Source organism: Arachis duranensis, chromosome 9 (genome assembly GCF_000817695.3).
Source record: "Arachis duranensis cultivar V14167 chromosome 9, aradu.V14167.gnm2.J7QH, whole genome shotgun sequence".
Lineage (NCBI taxonomy): Eukaryota > Viridiplantae > Streptophyta > Magnoliopsida > Fabales > Fabaceae > Arachis > Arachis duranensis.
The window spans coordinates 114,060,026-114,082,131 of record NC_029780.3 but is presented as its reverse complement, the minus strand read 5'-3'; the positions used below and the strand labels follow the sequence as shown (position 1 = coordinate 114,082,131).

The 22,106-nt window shown below is 29.7% G+C and overlaps 2 protein-coding genes and 1 non-coding gene across 3 annotated transcripts; 2 read left to right on the top strand and 1 right to left on the bottom strand.

The window, feature by feature from the left end:
* Positions 1-827: 827 nt before the first annotated feature.
* On the top strand, positions 828-1,910 carry LOC107467243 (mavicyanin-like). The gene is made up of 2 exons (XM_016086282.3): positions 828-1,072; positions 1,445-1,910. The coding sequence occupies exons 1-2, from the start codon at positions 883-885 to the stop codon at positions 1,816-1,818; spliced, it is 564 nt and encodes a 187-aa protein (XP_015941768.2). The 5' UTR covers positions 828-882; the 3' UTR covers positions 1,819-1,910.
* Positions 1,911-2,471: 561 nt separating this feature from the next.
* Positions 2,472-2,560, top strand: LOC127742005 (small nucleolar RNA SNORD36). The gene has a single exon (XR_008003192.1). It is a non-coding gene; the product is annotated as a small nucleolar RNA SNORD36 (small nucleolar RNA).
* A 186-nt stretch (positions 2,561-2,746) lies between these two features.
* Positions 2,747-5,797, bottom strand: LOC107467242 (transcription factor ABORTED MICROSPORES). The gene is made up of 7 exons (XM_016086281.3): positions 5,709-5,797; positions 5,463-5,630; positions 5,190-5,256; positions 5,013-5,081; positions 3,995-4,927; positions 3,559-3,735; positions 2,747-2,959 (listed from the first exon to the last, which is right to left on the bottom strand). The coding sequence occupies exons 1-7, from the start codon at positions 5,795-5,797 to the stop codon at positions 2,747-2,749; spliced, it is 1,716 nt and encodes a 571-aa protein (XP_015941767.3).
* Positions 5,798-22,106: the final 16,309 nt, after the last annotated feature.

Sequence of the window (22,106 nt, the reverse complement as noted above, 5' to 3'; positions counted from 1 at the left end):
TTAGGGGTGATACTTTGCCATATCTCAATATAATGAAGAGGGAGGGAATGAGTTTAACTCTCTGCTATAATAGTTTTAAGAGTTTTATATTATCAACTTATCAGATTATTGTGTTAGATTTTTAAATTAATAAGTGGTTTTATTTTTATCAAATACTTTGTTTGATGTCTTAGGTGTATAGAAAGCTTATAATTGATGTTTGAGTTTGTAGTTCCTCTTAACACATGCCTCCACAATTACAGTCGTCTAAATTAATTAAAGTCACGCTACATAATTTATGGGGCTAAATTTAATTATCTACTAGTTACTAACTTGCAAGTTGCATATATTTTTATTTATTTGTTTGATAAGGTGGAACACTTGTTTTGAATTTTGTTGGAAAATTGGTAAAGGAATAAAAACATGAAGAAGCTTATGCCACAGAATGAACAAGTAAATTACAAATCGGAGTGCACCAACAATAGATTGTTTTTTTTAATAATGTTCCAACAATAATGAACTGTCATTAGAGCCCCCATTAAAGAAAACAAGAAAAGAAGTGAACAAATTTTGGGTTGCAACTGTTATTTATGTGGCCAAACACAAGGGCAAGGTATCTTGTGTATGAAGTTAATAATCATTTCAGCCAGCATTGCCCTTCCAACTTCCAAGGTGTAAAATCTTAAGTCCCTTGTGTTGGGACCATATATAATTTTATTGTATCTTTGAGTTAGTTTGAATCCCACGCGTCTATATAATAATAATAATCTTAAACACTTGATGAGGTCCATGGTATAAACTAAAATGATGATGACAAGCTTCCAATAATGTTTATAGAATTCATAACATCAACTACACATCAATAACAATTCCACATTTTAAGCTTCTTGTTCAATCACAAACATGGGAGGCACAAAATCTCTCAAGAATTGTACCTTGCTGCTTTCAATTACTCTCACTTTGCTTTGTGGTTTTCTATTGAGCTTTTCCATGGCTACTGTTTATTTTGTTGGTGACCAAGATGAATGGAATAGCCAGACAGATTATGCTTCATGGGCAGAGGGAAACAATTTTACTCTTGGTGATCTTCTAGGTACATATAAATATATATATTATTGTCTTTTATTTATGTATACTGATTTATCAAAATATTATTTATTCACAAAAAATCAGTCATTGTGTATAAATACATGTGCTATTTATCTTATTTTCAATGTATATTTTGTATTTCAACATATATTTGATACGAGTGACTGATTTTTAGTGTATATGTAATATAGTTGTAAACAGCACACAAGAAACTCTTGAATTTATCTGTAGGGTATGCTTAGTTTATTTTTTTTAATTTTTAATTTTTATTTTTAGAATGTTCTAATGAAAAAAAAAAAGATATAAAATTAGAAAGTAAATACAATTTTATTTTAGAAAAATGAGGCTTAATTTTATTTATTTGTTTGGTGGTTAGTTTTCAAGTATGTTAAAGGGCAACATAATGTGTATGAAGTAAGTGAGGAGAGTTTCCGATCATGTGACACAAGCAATGGAGTGTTGGCAAAATATGAGAGTGGAAAAGATGAAGTTGAACTCAAAAAGGTGAAGAAATATTGGTTCATTTGCAACATTGCTGGGCACTGCCTTGGAGGCATGAGATTTGGAATTGATGTTAAACAAAGAACCAATCTTACCCACCATCCTTCAAATTTCAGTGATCATGCATTAACCCCACATAACAGTATTGAACCTACTCCATCATTTAATAATAATAATTCTTCTATAAGTTTTGAATTATTATTATTATTATTATTATTAGTGTTATTGTTCAACGTTGATTTTTATTAAGAATTTAAACCTAGGCACATATTGTAGGTTTGACTTTATTTTTTGCACATTGTTTTTTTTTTTCTTTCTAGTTTTGATGTACATGTTTTTCTATACTCTTTCTTCCTCAACATTATGATTGTATTTAGTATTTTAGTAAGTGTACTATTATAAAAAGGTTTGATAGATAAATAATTTATTTAATTAATATATTATTCGATTTGAGTTGGATTTTATCATCATTTCATCAATTTAAGAAATTCGATTCAATCTTGGATAAAATAAAATTCAATTCAATTCAACTATTGTAAGTTTGATTAATTTTTTTTGGGATTAAATTAAATTAAATTACCAGTTTAGATTATATTAGATTTGAAACTTAGCTTCATACGCGATGTAACAACCGATACCTATCCTAATATTTAAAAGAGAGAAAATATTACTTAAAAAATTAAAAAAAAAAATTGAAACGGTTTCTTAAAGTTAGGATCAAAAGAGAGATATTATCTCAACTGATCCTACAAATTCTGTTACAGATTTGAAGGCAACCTTAACGGATTACAATATAAATAATGATCTAATTTCTTGAATTCATCAAAACTCATCTATTGTGTTCTTCTTCTCTCTTTTTTTTTTTTACTTTTATATTTATTAATCATGGGTAGTGTAAACTTGAGCAGATGATGAATTAAGTGAATTGAATAATTGCTTATTGGTTATTCCATGAAGCTATTCAAATCGAGCTTTTTAAAACTGATGCTCAAATTATTAAAATCACTTTGTTATTTCGTGTGTGTCATGCTTATGGTGCTGTGAAACTATAATGTATTGATTAGTATTATTATTGTTCATGGTTAAAGTATATTAATTATAATACTAATACATTTGTGAACGAAAAATAATAATAAAAGAAAAAGAAGAAGAAAGTTTATGAGAGTATGGCATGAAATTAAGTATGAAATGGATGGGGATGATATGCGGGCATGTGATGATGATGATGATGATGATGATCCCTTCCCACAGCAACACCATTGGAATTCTCCGATGTGGGATTATTATTCTTTGTATTATTATTACTCCAAACCCTACATGATGGGTTCCTTGTAAGCTCTAGCAATGAGTCTCTCACATCTTCAGCCTCCACCATATCACTATCCTTTTTCTGTTAACAACCAAACAATAATCAATATTTTTCTTAGTTTCTTTTCCAAATTGAATCAGTACTGTATTTTTTAAATCAGTAGCTATGTTAAGAAAAAAAAATAACAAGAATTAAACTAATATTTTTTTAACTTATGAATCGTTTAAACTGACAGAAAAAAATATTGAACGATTATTGGTATGTTTGGGTGAACTTCTAATAAAAAAAGATTTTTTTCGAGTTATCTTTTTTTAAAAGATTTTATAAAAAAGTAAAAGTAATTTTATGTTTGGGTATTTCATGCAAAAAAATCTTTTTATTTATCAATTATATTTGGGTATAATAAAATAAAAATACTTTTTGTTTATTTATTATATGAAAAATATTTTTTATAAAAAAAATCTTTTAAAAAATATGTAAATTACAACTTTTCAAAAAAAATACTTTTTTATTTTTTTAGTACTTTTATTTATACTATTAAAAATTTACTAAACATGCTAATATGCTAAACAAAAAAATTTCAATAAAAAAAGATTTTTTTTATCGATATAATCATGCCCAAACAAGCATATTATATTTCACTAATTTTGTTTTGAATGATGAGTTAAATGATATCTGACCTCAACTTTGAAGACATTAGAGACAAGGCCTTTGTGGCTAGTGACAGTGGCATGTACAACATCCATGCCTAAGGTGTTGAGTGCCTCCATCAATTTCACAAATCCACCTGCTCTGTGTTCACAGAATACCTTCACAAAGTACTCCTTCCCATCTATCACTGCCACTTCCACTTGAGGCTGCACCAAAAATAATTTTCACTTTATTGTGTCGAACTCTTAAAAGAAATATATAATTATTATGGTGAAAATTCAAGTGTAGTGCAGTAAACTTCGCATAAAATTGATAACTAAAGTTGATAGCTGAGAGTTGTTAGATTTGACTAAATTTTTATCTAACAACTCTCAACTATGAACTGAATTTTCACCAATTATTATATATTAATACAGGCTTCATATAAAGACAACTGTATTTGAGTTTCGAACGTGGATACAGTACCTCCATTTGTTGGGAGTGCTGCTTGTCCATGGTAAGAGTAGTGGCATCCACTGCATCTTGCTGCATATGCTTGTGATTTGGGACAACATAGGATGCTCCGAAATGATCAAGAAACTGGTTGCTACTATCATGATGATCAACAGCAGTAGTGTCAGAATTGTTGTTATTGTCCTCAAGTTCATCTTGAAGATCCTTGACCTGCTTTTGCAAATCCTTAACAAACTCAATTGCATCGCCAAGAATGGAAGCTCTATCAAGCTTGGATATTCTTGGAACCAATGAACGAAGATTGTACAGCCTGTCATTCAGTTTCTTCCTTCTCTTTCTTTCAGCAACAAGGTTCTTTGACTGGTTCCCTTTTCCATTCCTCCTTCTGTATTTTCCATCTTCCTCTTCTTCGTTCTGATCACTGCAATCTGACATTGAATCTGACCTTCCAACACCAACAACTCCTCCTTCATTTTTGTTGTTGTTGTTATTCTCCTTTGTCCCCACTTGCTGCTCTTCTTCTTCTTCTTCCTCCATTGCTGCTGCTTTCATTGGCTGGTTATTGTTGTTTTGGTTTTCATGGAGGAATATTGAACCTTGATATTCTTCAGAAAATGCATTGTTGTTATTGTTGTTATCGTTGTTCTTATTCATTGTTCTGAACTGTTGCATGAAGTTGAGTGGAGAACTGCATAGAGTGATGGGGATTTCATCATGTGGTGAAGTTTCTGGTGCAGTTGTGAGAACAAACTGATTATTGCTGTTGTTGTTGTTGTTCATCATCACTTGATTTTCATTATTATTATTATTATGATTATTATTATTATCATCTCCAACAACATTTGATTGCATGTTGAAACTTGTTGAGTTGTTTGCTGCTTCTTGCTCTACCAATACAATGCATTGTGCTGTCACAAAATCAATTACTTGATGATCTTCAGGTACCTTAATTAATTAGATACAATAAATTAGTAAACTTAGATTAAGATTGAAAATGTGAGATCAAAGAGAATACTAATTAATTAATTACTTGTTTGGTTACAAACAGCTCAACTAGTCCACCTGGCACTGGAATCAAAACCTGGGTCCCAATTGTTTCCTGAACCATATATTAATAAAAAAATTAGTGAATTTCATTTTGGATCACAAGGATAATTAATTAATTAATTAATTAAGATGATGGTGATGAAGAGATAGATTAATTAACTTGCAAGATATTTGGGGAATAGTTGACCCAATTGGGTTGGTTTGTTAATAGGGTCTGTGCATGAATCCTGTTCAATAAGTGAGATATTATTATTAATAATAAATATTTGAATTGAACAAGGTGAAACCTCAGGTGCTTAAGAGTCATTAGATAAAAATTTAGTCAAATAAGTTAAATCATCTAATGGACTCTCAGTTATTAACTTCACGTGAAGTCGACTGCACCTAAATTTTCACCCTTCAATAATGAAAAATAGAGTTGATATATACATACCCAGAATCTATGATGGAAATGGAAGTAGGAAGCTGAGAAAGAAGATAACAATGGTTAGTTCTGGGATGTGAGAACATGGTATCCCTACATGGGAAAATGTGAATGTCTTCCCCAACATTATTGTTTTGATCAGTGCCACCACAACAGCATCCCAACCACTCAACAAACCTAATTAGTTGGACACAGAATTAAGAACACAACCAAATAATGTCATGAACATTTATATATATTTAATAATTAATTAACCTTTGATCTTCACTTAGTTTCCAGTATACACAGTAGTCCCAACCGTTCAATCCAACAAGAGGCCTCAGTCTCTCAATTAAGTTTTGCATCATCATCATGTTCATGTTCTTGTCACCTACACAATCAACACTTTCTCATATATATAGTTTTCATAGAAGGAGACAAAAAATCAAATATAGCATGACATGTCAGGAGATCTTTTGTTTACACTTTTGAAACTTTCATATAATTAAAGAGAAACTCTTGTGGCCAGAAAGGGCGGAGTTAGACTAAACTTTAGGGGGGTAAAAAATTAATTTTATAATATAAAAGAGATTAAATTAAATATTTTAGAAGACTAAATTAAAATTTCTATATAAGTTATAAAAAAATACTAGTAATTTTTAGTATTTTTTGTTATTATTTGTTCGGTACAAATTCTAAAAAAATATGAGTACAAATCATATTAATTTACGAGTATAAAATTCTGATAAATATAAGTGCAAATTATATGCTTCTTATTCTTCTTATTCTTAAGTAAGTCCTCGAGAGGCCTTAGTTAATCCATAATTTATGTTTTGTCTTTCGTTTTTTTTGTTTATTTTGAGAGATATATTGATCATTTTCAATTATTTTTCCATTGTGTGTAAAATATTTATAAATATATAATTATTAATAAAAAATAATAATTTTTACTGACTATGTCGCATTGTTCATAATTAAATATTCTATCCTTACTAATAAATAACTACTAATTAAAAAGAGTGAATGATGAGATATAGACCTGATGGAAGGAGATGATAGTAGAAGTCCTTCTTTGAACTCCCAAATGCAAAGTGTTTAAGAATACTACTAATGATTCCTTTGACTAAGACCAAGAGAAGAGAAATTGAATAACAAACAAACAAGAAGCAGGAGAAACAAAAACTAAGATCCATACAAATTGGACACAATAGTTGATAGCAAAATTTGGAACATATCCACCCCCCTTATTATGCCAAAACTCCCTTGTTTAATTTATTTCACAAAGATCAACGAATAATGTGTGTTTTTTCTTTATTTATTTATATATATATTGTAAGCTTATGGCTTGTGTGTATGGCTGTTACTAGCTATATGGTAGGTGAAGTGTAGAGGGTGTATGAGAGAGAGGTTTAATTTAAGCCATGAAATAATTCTTTTATGCCTTATTATATATATGGAAATTTAAAAAAAAAGATATATTATAAATTAAATTAGATGAGTTGGTAATGATGGAAGGAGCATATTGCATGATCCAAGATATGGCGTATAAAACCTTAACTACCTCTTTGCTTAAGTTTTTCATTCGTTTTGGATACTATGTTCTCTCAAACAACCTCAACTACTCCAATTCCCCACTCTTGTGTTAACCACAAATGGAAAGTACATTTGATTTTTTTTTTTTTTTACCCTTCAAATAAAGGTGAATTATTAATTAAGTAGGTGTACCAATCGGTACTTAGATTACATGCATGTGTGTTATTACTTTAATATTCTTATCTCATAGTTAGTTATTATGCTCACAATGAAAAATATAATCACATTACCAAATTGTTTAAAATATATCCATAGTATTGTTACGAATAAATATAAAAAATTAATTTTTAATTAGTTAATATTAATTAATTTTTTATTATAAAATTATTTCTTTTAATTCTTTTTCTTTTTTGGAAAGATTTAGGATATAGAATTAAAATTTAAAATTAAAAAAAAAGAGATTTAAAATAAAAATAATTTTTAGAAATTTAATATTACTTAAAAAAGAGTAATTACCCAAATCAGTCTCTAAATATTTTAAAAACGGATATTTTAGTCTCAAAAAAAATTAATACACAAAAACATTCTTAAGGTTTTATTTTGACAAACAAATCAGTCTCCAATTCATTTTTCAGCAGAATAATTACCCAAAACAATCCCCAAAAATTTTAAAAGTGACCATTTTAGTCCCAAAAAAAATATACAGATCAATCCTTAACTTTTTTTCCGTCAAACATAACAGTTTTTCGTCTATTTTTCGGCATGACTCACTAAATTCTTCAAGTATTTATTAGAAAAAGAATATTAGTAAACATTATAATTAAATTAACTTTTAACGTTAAGCTAAACATATATGATTTTTAATATGGTATTTATTATGAAGTAGAAATATAGTTAATTTTTTGAGTTAATTGATAATTTGGTGACTAAGTTGAGATTTAAATAAAAATATATAGAAGAATAACTTTGATTATTATACTTAATTTCTAGCTATCACACCAAATTAAATTATATTAAATATAAAAATATCAAATAGTTTTAACTTTAAATTTCTTATAGAATAATCTCTAATAATTTTATTGAATAATAATAATATTATTATTATTATTGAGTGACAATAAATATATATAATTTTTATATTTTTATGCAAAAATAATTTTTATATTATAAATACATATATAAGAATCTAATGAATAAATTTATCATTATTTTTGTCTGAAAACATGCAAAAAATTATTGTGTAATTAATAATAATAATAATAATAAAAAGAATTTTATTTTAATATATTTTTTTAATGTGGTGTAATTGATACTAATAAATATCACTAAATGCGCTACAATCTTATATAATATATATACATGTATATAATCAATGTTTGGACCATTCCTTAATGAAAGATATATCTGGCTTGGAATTAGTTAATACTCAACATATCAAAATAAAATGTACAAACAACAAAACATAAAACTAAACAAATCACAATATGTTTTTAAGTTAAGAGAATATGAGATTTAGTACATTTCTTTTTGTTGGATTTAAAATTGTGTATGTAGTGAGGATGGTTTAATAACATTTTTTTAAAAAAATATCATATTAGAAATAAAATAGGTTTAACTTGACTTTAAAAGTTAATTTGATTATAATATCTACTAATATTCTTTTTCTAATAAATATTTGAAGAATTTAGTGAGTCATATCAAAAAGTAGACAGAAAATTATTGTGTCTGATTGAGAAAAACGTTGGGATTGATCTATATACTAAATTTTTTTAAAAATTAAAATATCTATTTTTAAAATTTTTGGGGACTGATTTAGATAAGAGTAAAACCCCTCCCCAGTCCCTAACCATTTACAAAATTGACCTGGCGCCCCCTAACCATTGGAAAATAACAATGCGGCCCTCATCGATTTTCTCCGTGTGACCAATAGGTCCCTCTCCTCGGTTTACAGGTAAAAATTAACCGAAAGATCCTACCTGTACCGGTAGCTGTTATACGTAGACTGAGTGTTGTGAATAGGATAGAAGCCATGTACACAATCATCAAAAACGCTGCAGTTTTGATTCCAGTTCTTAATAAGAGCAATTCCAAATATTAATGTGAACCCTAGTTATCAAATCTGACTTTGCCTTCAGTGATGAACACGGAAGAACATTCATCAGATTCAATCTGTCATTCATAGAAAGAGAAGTCGATGGGAGCTTCAAGCAATAACACTGGCAATGTTGGCATGGCAAGGAAGAAGTTCACACATCCAATATGTTATTGTGGAGCTCATGCGATTCTCTTTGAGTCAACCACATCAAATAATCCAAATAGGTTGTTCTTTAGTTGCAGTTATTTCAAGGTACATTAGGGTTTATTCCATCTTACAATCTTTTCTGTAATTAGATTGATTAAAAAATAATTGTTCATAATTGTAGACTCCTTCAACGCATTGCAAATATTTTAAGTGGCTGGATGACCTGATAACTGAGTCTGGCTATACGGTGGTAGAAGTCCAAAAGATGGAAGTTCATGGGAGATTGAAGGAGTTGGAGGACAAAATTAAAGAGATGGAGATTAAGCTATATGATGGAGTTCATGGAAAAAGATACACTAGACAGAATAGATGTATTATCATGGCATTTGTCATTGTTGTTATTGGTGGAATTTTTATTACTGCACTTCAGTCTAATAGGATGTGAAAAAATTGTAACTTATTTTGGATGTTGATGTTATGAAGTAGATGCAAATTAAGGATGATAACTGTGATGTTAAATTGTTAAATTTCAATGATAGAAATATTGTTGTGATTTATATTGTAAGTAACGTTATGACAATTTCTGAGTGTTTAAACATTTGAAGTATGTTTTCATACAATCTCATTGAATGAAGAATAAACCAAATCTAGTATGCAATCAAAATCTTTAGACTGAAACACAAAATACCATAAATAATAAACAGTTGCAGAACACCTACATGGCATTACACCTACATGGCATTACAAGTTATGCCTTGGCAAGTATACAAATAGATAATCTAAAGTGTTCAAGTACTAGAAATTCCAAAATACTAGACCAATGTTAGGCAAATATAAGTTACAAAATACTATCCAAAATAGTAGCCATAACTATCTAGTCTTCATTTTTTCCGTGGAGCTTTAAAAGGGGGTGCAGTGGAGCCAAATTCTTTAAAGTTTAGTGGTGCTCCGAAACTTGGTGCCTTGATTCCTTGTTTGAGTCCTGGTGTTGGGATGAATTGGAACAACCTAGCTGCCATACCAGCACTGGTTGCTGCTTGTGTCTCGAGAGAAATGTCAATGGATGTAGTTGATCTTGTAGCCATCCTTGGTTGGGTTAGTGGGACTTGGTTTGTGGGCACAGTGGGTGGAAGTAACGGCCCATAAACCTGAGATTTCAATGGCTTACGAATTGGCTGTTTCTTCTGGAAGGGTGCAGGAATCTGTGGACCATTCATCATATTTAGCAAGACATGGTTGGTTGCAGTTGTGGTTGAGCTTGGGGCAGTTGGACTAGGTACAGCTGGGTTTGGTGCAAGTGATCCATCACCATTTTTACCAGTTTCTCTATTGATGTCATGATCCTGCTTTTTTGACGAATAATAATGAAAATTAGAATCTGTTTGGTACACTAAAATTTTAGCCCCAATGTTATATTGATCACTACTATTACCTCATTCGTAGGAGCAGATTGTGACACTGAAATTTTTACTCCTGCCTGTGGAAGAGTCACTAGAGTAACATCTCTTGGTAACTTCTTCTTATGCTTTCTTGCTTTAGCCTACAATTCGTACACAAGTTAAGGATTATCATATTTATGCCACACCATGAACAGGATAACACAAATTAGTCATCAACTTACGATAGGATCTATGACCGCAGAGGGAGCAGCACCAGATTTAGGTGTAACAATAGCTTGGTTATCACCCTGTGATCAATTGTAAGATATTTAGGACACATAAACCCCTTATTTAACCATTTATAAGACTCATAAGCCCCTCATTAAACCATTTTACTGTCACTTAAATCCCTTCGATACTAAGATTAATAGACATTTAAATCCCTATAACTACTAATACTAGCCTAAGTATTGTACCTTTGCATTTCTTGCCTTCTTCTTTGGCTGCCAATTGGGATCCCTTGGATCTCCTTTACAGGTCTTGTAATAGTGACCTTTTTTCCCGCACTTGCTACATGTCACCTCAAAGGCCTTTCTTACCTTGTTCCCTTTTAGTTGGCTCTCAGACACAGGATCAGTAGTTCTTCTCTTCCTAGGACGACCAGGAGGTCTCTTGATGACAGGTGCCACTGGCCTAAGAGCATCTGATGTCTCCCAAAATTCCTCACTGTTGACAGGTTGAATTGTAATACCATAAGTGGCACGCATGGCATCCATAGTAAGCCACTAATGCACAAAATTTTCAGGCTTCAAGTTAAGGGTCCGTAGCCTTGAGATTGCAGCAACTGCATGTTTACATGGCATGCCTGCAACAAATTACATTGTTAGATGTGTACTTAATGAAAATAACAAAGTGGAGTATACTAGATAATTACCAGTAAGTTGCCATTGATTACAAGTGCATGTCTTTTTTCTTAGATTAACCCCAAGCCTACTTTGGCGTCTTTGAACCTCAAATATAACTCGTTCATCGTCTCCAGTCCACTCCGTTGTCCACTTACAGCTTTTAGGCTTAATGAATTCATCCAACCGTTGCTGCTGCACAGGAGCCAGTTTTCCATGATAGTTACTTAACCTCTTCTTATGTCCAGCCATCTTTCTCATTATATAGCACCTCAAATCCTCACACATTGTCAATATCGGCTTGCTCTTATACTCCACAATCTTTGCATTCCAAATCTCACACATATTGTTGGTGATATTATCAACCTTTGGATAGTGAGAGAATTGACTCTTAGTCCATGCAGATTCACGAAACTTGGAGAGATACTCCCAAGCAGGCGGGTTCATTAATTTCAACTTGTCCATTTTTGCACGAAATTCTGGAGTTGTTGTACTCCTTGCACATTGCCATACCAAACTCTTGGATTGTTTGTCTTTCCATTGCTTAACAAAGTTTTTCCAAATGTGGAGGACGTAATTCCTGTGGTGCGCCCGTGGCATCACTTCTTGAAGAGCAACCTCCAGTCCCTTTCACACAATAGGCACACAATAATTTGATTACTAATTCAGATGGGCATCAATTCAATAATCAACAAAAAATCAAGTACCAGCACAAATGTAATTATCAACACACCATCAATTAACATATTAATAACTAACATACCTTCTGTTGATCTGAAATAAAATTCCATCCATATTCAGTGCAAGAGCCTATGTCCTCCTGGAGGAGAGTTAGGAACCACCTCCATGTGTCAGTACATTCACCATCAACCACAGCGTAAGCAATGACGAAGAAGTGGTTGTTAGCGTCTTGAGCAACGGCTGAAAGGAGATGCCCACCAAAATAACCCTTTAGGTGACAACCATCTAGCCCGATTAAAGGACGACATCCTGATTTGAACCCACGCTTGCATGCATCCAATGATATGTATAGCTTGTCAAACACAGGTAGTGATTCAGGCTGGGGGATCACATCTACTATAGCTGTTGACCCTGGATTACTCCTATGAAGCTCAGACAAGTAATCTCTAACCTTCCCAAATTGCTCCTTTTCATTTCCTATTACCTCCTCTCTGGCTGCCTTCAAAGCTCTCTGTATCATTTTATAGTGGATATGGACATTATAGTCCTCTTTCACGTGCTCTAAAGCCTCCTTAGGTGATAGCTGCGGCTGTGTGAGCAACCTCTTCACTAGCTTGCTTGTAATCCATGATCTACTTGCCATGTTGCTTGTCAGATTTCTTTCACAAGTGTGCTCCTTAACATATGTTTTGACTTGAAAACACAGTTCCTGGCCGTTCCAGGAAGTTAGGATTACCCAAGGACAACCCTCTTTCGCACACTTTGCTCTCACTCTATGCTTTTCATTTTTTACATACTCTAACTCTTTTCCTTCAAAAACAAACATGTCCTTCAATGCTTGCTTGAATTGTGCCATGGTGTCAAACATTTCTCCAATTTCAAAATCCACCTCACCATAACCAGTGTCATCATCAAATTCATGAAATTTAGGCTTTCTACCCTCATCATCAGAAGAAATTGGAGAGTTGAATACTTCTGATTCATACTGATATGGCTTGTCAATGTCAGAATCTAGCTCTTCCACAATGGGCTCATCATTGTCCCCTACTCCAGGCACTACATTTGGGCTTTCATCATCTCCAGCCTGTTGCCCTTGCCTTGGCCCATTAAGACCCCATCCCTATCCAGTATATGCCTTCTTGTCCTCCCCACATATCTCTTATTCTTTTTCTTCTTCGTTTTAGGGGATAGGCCATCATCATCATTAACTTTTTCCTTCACATGTGTCACAGTTTTCTTCTTAGGTGTTGCTCTCTTCTTCTTAGGTGTCATTTTCTTCTTTTTCGGTGTGTCCTTCTTACTCTTATTCCTTGGCCTTAACTCCTCACTACTACTGCTGCTTAGTGTCTCACAACCAGGTGGGGGAGGCTTATAAGTCTCATCTTCAGCACTCTCATAGCCCTCATCAGTGGAGGAATAATTCAAGTCTACAGGAGCAGCCCCTGCTTCATCCACATATGGCTGCCTCACATGATGCTCAAAATACACATGCAACTCATCAGTTTATAAATTTGTCATCTTGTTATCACACATTTGGTTAATTTCTTTGTCATCTTTTAAAATGTGTAGTCCAGCCTCTAGATAAGGGGCACCGGGGTCTAGCCAATACATAGCCTTGTACTCTGTATATCCTAACCCTTTGAACATCTCCTCAAAATCCTTAAAATTAACAAAGTCAATGTCCAACTTGGGGAATCTCTCTACCTTGCCACCAAGGTAACTGAGCATTAGATTATCGTCTCTATTAAACCACCCCCATGGTGAAATACTGGTATAATCTCAACAGCCATCTGCAATATATAAACTTTACTCAGTAACCCATAACTAAATTATTGTTAACAGACATTAATATACTCAAAACAGATAAAAAAACTTTACTCCAAGTGATGACCCAACCCTAGTGAAAGTGACTGTTCTTCACAAATGTAAACAAAGTATGTATATCGTACTTTATGGTGGTCCATGGTAACAATACTTCATTCAGATAAACAAATGAAGGACCACATTGATGTCGTTTACAAACGGTTGTACAAACTCACTTCTAAAAACGGAAGTGCAGCTCCGTCAGTAGCACGTCACCACCTCCGTCAGCAAACGCCACGTTACTGCACAGTTATGTCGTCCTCGCCGGCTCTTCTTCTTCGTCGTTATCTGATGGGAAGCTTGACAGTCTTTAGGGTTTACGGTAATTCTTTGTGTGTATGAGGGCAAAGAGTGAGAGCGTGTGATACTTCAGGGAGAGAATGAGGAATGTATGTTAGAATCTGATTCCATCGTGATTCAAAACGGCAACGTTTTTTATGATTGTGCAAGGACCCAATTGTCCCATCAAATCGTTTGAATCCACGTCAGATAGTTACCGTTACACCTAGGATTTATCGGTTACATTTCACGGAGAGGGACCTATTGGTCACACGGAGAAAATCGATGAGAGCCGCGTTGTTATTTTCCAATGGTTAGGGGGTGCCAGGTCAATTTTGTAAATGGTTAGGGACCGGGGAAGGATTTTACTCTTTAGATAATTATTCTGCTGAAAAATAAATTGGAGACTGATTTATCTGTTGAAGTAAAATTTTAAAAATGTTTTTGTGTATCATATTAATTTTTTTTAAAAATTAAAATGTTCATTTTTAAAATTTTTAGAGACTAATTTAGATAATTATTTTTAAAAAATTAATGTCCTAATTAAACTCGTAATGAATAAGCAATTAAGCATAAACTCTATTTTAATGAGTCCTTTCTGAGTGCCTAATATGCATAATGTTAGATTTGATTGAATGAAAAAGTTTAGAGGTTAGCATTTTATTAAAATTTGACTAGTATTTATTTAAAAAAAAAAAAGTAAATAATTTTATATTATTGAATAAAATTTTATACTATTAAAAATATTATAATGACTAATTAATAATTATAAATCACAAAATTTACTGACTTCTAATACTCCACTTGATTGAATAGTAGTATGTATAATGATTAACATTCACCCTTTTATTTTATGATAAATATAGAAAATTAAACTTCTTTATACATGTTGAATATATATATAATGTTGATGATCTTAAAGCCAAACCTGATAGGTAGTTGAAATTTTGTAATTGGCATGCTCACTCTAATACTTTGTGAGAATTATTATTACATGACTTACTTACACCTTATATTATAACTAAAAATAAATCACATTTAATTTAACTTCAAATGTCCTGCTTAACAGAAGTAAAAGGCACTTCCCACCCGCCACTACATATAATTTCCAATTAGACTCACTATCTAGCTTGTCATTTCCTTCATACTTCTTTTTCGAAATTATAAAAATCTTAGCCCTCTAAATTAGGGTTTTTTTTTTAAATATTAGCCCTCTAAATTAGGGTTAGCCCCGCCCCTATTTGCCCCTGGCCTCACGCAAGTGTTATCCCTAATCCAAACTAGTTTGTTAGCAAGCAAGTAAAGTATGAACTAGAGGATGAATTTTTTTTTTTTTGAAACAAAAATTTAACAAAACAAAGTAGAACAACTAAAGAACATAGAGTTACAAGACAAACAAAAATAAATTAATTCGTAGTCATTTCTGACATTATTATCAACAACTAAAAAATTAAAATCGATCAACTCCTAATCGATTTATTAATAACTTCTAATGTACCTGTTTCTTGATTTTTTGACCACGGATTTTAAATAAGCAAAAAAAACTAATCAAACACCTATCAAATATATTAAAAAGATATCTTACTCCATATCCAAATCAAATAAAGTTCATGAGTCAAAACAAGGTCAGATGTTTAATAATGGTGGATGTGTTATATATATGTATGTGTTTCCATGCATGTTACTTTATATATTTCGAGTTATGTGTGTGAATGCAATCTATTTTTTTCTTTTCTGCGACGACTTGCGTTATATTGGATTAAAACCTTCAACGACTTTTGCTGAAAAAAGCAGCCTCAATTGTAATAACCATATCCCTACCCCTACCCTCCATTATTTGCATGTGCATGGCCTTATAACCACACATTATTTTTATTTTTATATGTGTAAAATTAGAAAAGAAATCAACTTAATCACTTATTATCTCAAAAGTGATATATTATTTAAAAAAAAACCACTTCGATAAAGACATTAAAAATATCTTTTTTTAAATATTTACGTGTGTCATAATATTATTAGACATTTTTATTAAAGTGGTTAATAATTTATTTTTTAATAAACTAGAATAAAATCAGTTTATTATAACAATAATAATAAACTCAATTATCTGTACTCTAATTATTAGACTCAATTTGGTTCGACTGATTTACATAATCTAAACCGAATCATGTTTAAATTTTTGGATAAAAAAAATAAATATATTCCTGATTTTTGTTTAAAAAAACAAAAAAAATATGATATAATAGATTATGTAAATTGATCGGTTCAACCGAATCTGATAATAATTAANGTGTCCCTATATATCACACTCATTGTCGCTGCTGCATGCTTAGAATCATGGAGCTCCTCCGTAGAGTGTCCTTTTTATTTGTGTGACCCAAAATAATTCCACTGATTTCAAATAAAAATAACTATATCTAATAGAGACATATGAGAGAGATTTTTTTTTCCAAATAAATAAAATATATATAACCCTTTATCACATATATCTATAAAAAAATATTTTATTAATTACCTCCAAGATATATAGAAGATAGAGTTGAATCCATAATTTTTCAATTTTATTATAAAGTATTTATCCATATCAATTTATAAAATATTGGATTAATAAATACGTTAGCATCTCTATTTATAATGTAATAAAGCAGTAGTGTGATTAAGAAAAGAGAATGTTTATTTAATTTGAATAGTCATATACAAATCAGGTTACTATTTTTCTACTCTTTACTTACAATCTAATTAATCTCTAAGTTGCTTTAACCTAGCTACTTCTAGAATCTCGTCATCGTATAACTATATTAGCATCTATAGTGACGTGTGTTCTTCGATTTGTTTTCTTTATTTTGACTTATATGAATTTAAGTTTGACAAAGTCCATTAATTAATTTCCTTCTTTTTCACAACAAACTAAGCATATTCCAACATCCCTTTCAAATAATAATAGACCTTTAGTTTAATTAAGTTAGATTGGTATAATAATTAGTTTATTAATTTATTTAAATAAATATTAAAAATTTAAATTTTATTTTGTATATATAATAATTTATTGACTAATAATTAAATTTTAAATAAAATTCTAATTTACAACAGGTTAATCCGTAACATATTAAGTTAAGAGATATTATAAGAAATTAAAAAAAAAATAATAGACATTTCTCCATTCCATTCATATTTTATTTCATTTTGTGTGGCTTTGATTCCATTGCCACAATAATTATCCATATAGACCACAACCAAACAAAAAATGCCCCAGCCACCCAAATCACCATCACAATTATTCCACAAACACCACCCTAACCTATTCTAAATTACCCATGCATTGTTATTTACATGACTAGCTATATCATTATATCATCAGCATATCAAAGTTCAAACCAAATTCAGGAGGAGGAATAGTGATTTCGAAATTATAATGAGTTTTAGGATCATGTGATGAATAAATAATCAGCAAATTAAACCATTTTTCATTGGAAATCTAAAATGTTTGTTTTTTTTTTAATGAAAATGTTAGATTTAACTTCTATATATTGTTGTCAATGTATAAAAAATATCTACATACGCTACTTTCTAATTATTTATTATTATATTAGCTAGTTAATAAAAATATTTGACTTAACTATCTCACTACTATTTTTAAAAAATTACAAGTATAATTATTTCTGTTAAACAACGGGGTATAGAACTATCCTATACTAGGTTAAGTTTTATTAAATTCCTTAGCTTTGAGACTATGCGATATTACTCATGATGTTTTTTAATACGGTCCCGTTATACATTCAAAATTTTTTTTAATTAAATTTAATTAAATTACCATAAATTCAACAAAAATTATTTTTATTACAGGCAGCATATGTACAGGTGCATTTTACTAATACAAACATATTTTTTTTCTTTGCGTTCATTTTTCTTTTTCGCATTCTTTTTTCTTCTTCGCATTATTCCTTCTTTTTCGTCGCGTTCTTTCTTTTTCTTCACGTGTTTTCTCTTCATCGTCGTTCTTTTATTGCTGTGTTCTTTTTTTTCCAGTTTTCTTCCTAACAATTTTGCAACATTGATTTTTCTTCTTTTTATTTTATTTTATTTCTCTTAAAAAAAGTAAAACAAGAAGAATTATGAGAAAATGAAATAAAAAAAAAGATGAAAAAGAAGAATCAACAGAAGATGAAGAGGAAGAAGAGGAAGAGTGTAGAACTTATCAGAATAAAAATATATCGAAATTTCTTGACAATAACACATAAATTTTTTAGTTTTTACACCGAAATTTTGCTCTAAAAGCACAAAAATGTCTTCTTTAATGCTGTATTTTTTTCTTATTTCTTTCTTTCTTTTAGTTGAATAATTGTATGTTCATCTTCTTTCTAATAATTTTGTAGTATTAATTATGTATTTCTTCTTTTTTTTGTTTTTATTCTTATTAAGAGAGTAAAACAATAAGAAACTTGAGAAGATAAAACAAAAAAAAAGATGAATAAGAAAAAAAAAGATGATAATGATAAAAAAAAAAAAGAAGAAGAAGCAGTAAAAGTTGCGAAGGAGGAAGAGGAAGAGGAAGAGGAAGAGTTTTGAGTTATGCAAAATTTATCAGAATAAAAATACACCGAAATTTCTTAATAATAACACATAAATTTCTTAGTTTTTACACCAAAATTTTATTATAAAAGTACAAAAATGTCTTCTTTAATGTTGCATTTTTTTTCTTTTTTTATTTCTTTCTTTCTTTTTAGTTGAATCAATATATGTTCATCCTCTTCCTAGTAATTTTGCAACATTATGTGTTTCTTCTTCTTCATTATTTTATTATTATTTTTTTGTTTTTATTCTTGTTAAAAGAGTAAAACAGAAAAAAATTTGAGAAGATAAAACAAGAAAAAAAAGATAAATAAGGGAAAAAATGATGATGATGAAAAAGAAAAAGCAGCAGCAAACGATGAGAAGGAGAAAGATGAAAAGAAGAAAGATGAAGAGTTTTGAATTATGCAAAATTTATTAGAATAAAAATACACCGAAATTTCTTAACAATAACACATAAATTTATTAGTTTCTACACTGAAATTAAATCTATAATGCACCGAAATTAGGAACAAAAACATATTCAACGAAAAAAATTCAAAATCCTACATTACATTTAAATTCAAACCTTCAACTATGAACACCGATTTTCACAAACAAAAACGAAATTAATTAACTATAGGAGCATCAAATACTAACGAACTACATTAATATGGTTCGAATCAAATCTCATCCACTTGATTCGTTTCAAAATAATAATCCAATTCATCTTAGTTCAACTCACAATGTGAATTTATTATATCATTTGTTGTCTTCAAAAATGAAATACCTGTTCAGATCTGATTTCAAAATTTGTAATCCCGATCTTCAAATCACATAAAAGAGCATTAATCTTGAATGAAAAAAAACAAAAAGAACAAATAGAAGGAAGAGAACATAGAGTAGAGAATGTAAAGATACAAAAAAATATTAAAAAAATAAAACAAAAAAAAACAAAAAAACAAAATCCGTATGAAAAAGGCAGTTATATATATTCACGCGCTAAGTCAAAAATTTGTTAGAAATAGTGGAGATGAATTAGATTAAAGCTACTTAATGACTTAGTTTGTTAAATAATTTAGATATAGAAATTAATTATTTTTAATACGTTATGTCTTATATTTTTAATGTATTGTTTATAAGAGAGTTTAATATTACATTTTAGTTATAAATTTGAATAAAAGGATTCGTCAAATTTAATGTGATACGAGTTAAATATCTACAAAATTAATGTATACTTTCATAAATACAGGAGTATTGTGTGAAATAATATTATCTATCCACTACAGAAAAATGTGTAGAATTTACCATTATTACAATATTAAACTCAACTAACCCTTTTCATGGGTTTTATTTTAAATACGATTTAGAATTGATCAAAATAGAGATAACTTATACATGAAGAAAAGAAATTAAAGTAGAAATGTACCAAGAGGTAGGGAGAGGAGGGGATTATTGCTGTGATTTAGTCATTAGGGTAAGGTCGTAAGGATAAATATGAGGAAATAATAAAAAAAAATAACTAATAAGCAGTTAACAAAGATTTTAAATGTGCAAATTTCAAATTTTGAGATATATAATTTTAGCTAATATTTAATTTGACTTTTAAAATTTAAAATCAAATTTAATTTGATCTTTAAATTTTCTACGGGTTCGAACTGAATTCTAAAATTTATAATTACAATTTACATCAATTTTTTAACTAATTTCTGTTAATAATATATTGATTTAGTATATTAATTTATTGTAATTTAAACACTTAAATTTTATGTAATCAAAACTTATTAGAATTTCAGAAATTTGTTGTTGCTCCTAAAACCACAAAATTTTTAAATTAAATTTATTGTTATCGTTTTCGTAAGAATATTAGAAAACCAATCAAACTTCTAACTACAAGATTTAATAAATTTTAGTCACATAAAATTTAGATAAAAAATCTAAATTTTAACTAGTTAACGTATAAAATTATTATTTTATTTACGAAAATCAACTCAAAAAGTAACACAAATTATTGTTATAAATTTTAAAAATTAAATTAAGTCAATTATAATTTTATAGATTAATTTAAATTCGACTTCAAATTTTACGAAAATCAATTAACTCTATACAATTTTTTAACTAATTATTGACTTCTTTTTTTTTATGTTGACAAATTAAAATTCTTACTACAAAATTGCGACTTTAATTTACTCTTTCTAGAAAAGTCGGAAGAAATGCCAAGTCACCATCCATCTAGTGACTTATTGACTTTGTTGCAAACATAAGGCCAAACGGAACAAACTCACCACTTTCTGATTTAATATAATATAATATCGCTAGTGCCCATTTTTATGGTAAAAATAATCCATCCATCTCATAAACTCACTAATTTATAATAACTAACAAATGAACGAGGACCTTTATTCGTTGATTTTTCTTATATGTATTCAACGGGACTTAAAAGAATAAAGAAATTACACCGAAATTATTCTAAGAATATGCACGCTTTCAGTTCATTGATTTTTTAACATTTATTTATAAGGCTAAAATTGATTTTTTATTTTTTATAAGTCAAAATTGTTATCATTTGTAAGAAATTGAACCTTATAAGAAGATAGGCAAATGGTCAACTTCATGACCAACCTTACATATGTTCTACTAAATAATAAAAGCAAAATTCTTAACACGTCTTAAAGCATTAGTTAATTTTTTGTTAAATAATTTTTATGTAACTTTCAGAGAACGACTATTATCATCACTTCTATTTTATTAATGTCTTTTTTTTTTAATTTATGCAAATATATAATATAAAAAAATATGAAATAATATTATAAAAAATATGTATTCAAAAAAAATAATATCATAATAAACTTTTTTTTATTTGTCTCTTTAACTAAATAATAAAAAATAATTAAATAATCATTTTTTTAAATTTTTTTCCTTCTATTTTTTTCCCAAACAAACAAAGTCTTAAAGCTCTTGTAGTATTGTTAATTAAATCTAAAGAGGAAAAAGAAAAAGAAAAAGAAATCTTAGCATTAAAAAGTAAAAGCCTTGGTTATAACAAAAAAACATGATAGCAAACGGTCACCCCCTCCGTTGACATAGGCAGGGAATCTGTTAGCTTGCGGAGTTTGGCAACACACGTAATCTAAGCTGTGATAAAGAGGATCCTGCCATTGCACTTGCACGTGGATCTCTTCTAATATCCTTAATTCTTTGTCATTTTTTTTATATATATTTTTATTTTTTTTTTAAGGTAAAAAAG

Bases quoted from the DNA above. Each gene is read 5' to 3' on its own strand.
- LOC107467242 (XM_016086281.3), bottom strand. From the start codon at position 5,797: ATGCAAAACTTAATTGAGAGACTGAGGCCTCTTGTTGGATTGAACGGT. The intron at 4,928-5,012 runs GTAATTAATTAA...TAATTAATTAAG, and splicing joins AGCTGTTTGTAACCAAACAA to GTACCTGAAGATCATCAAGT. The intron at 2,960-3,558 runs GTCAGATATCAT...GGTTGTTAACAG, and splicing joins CTAATGTCTTCAAAGTTGAG to AAAAAGGATAGTGATATGGT.
- LOC107467243 (XM_016086282.3), top strand. From the start codon at position 883: ATGGGAGGCACAAAATCTCTCAAGAATTGTACCTTGCTGCTTTCAATT. The intron at 1,073-1,444 runs GTACATATAAAT...TTTGGTGGTTAG, and splicing joins TACTCTTGGTGATCTTCTAG to TTTTCAAGTATGTTAAAGGG.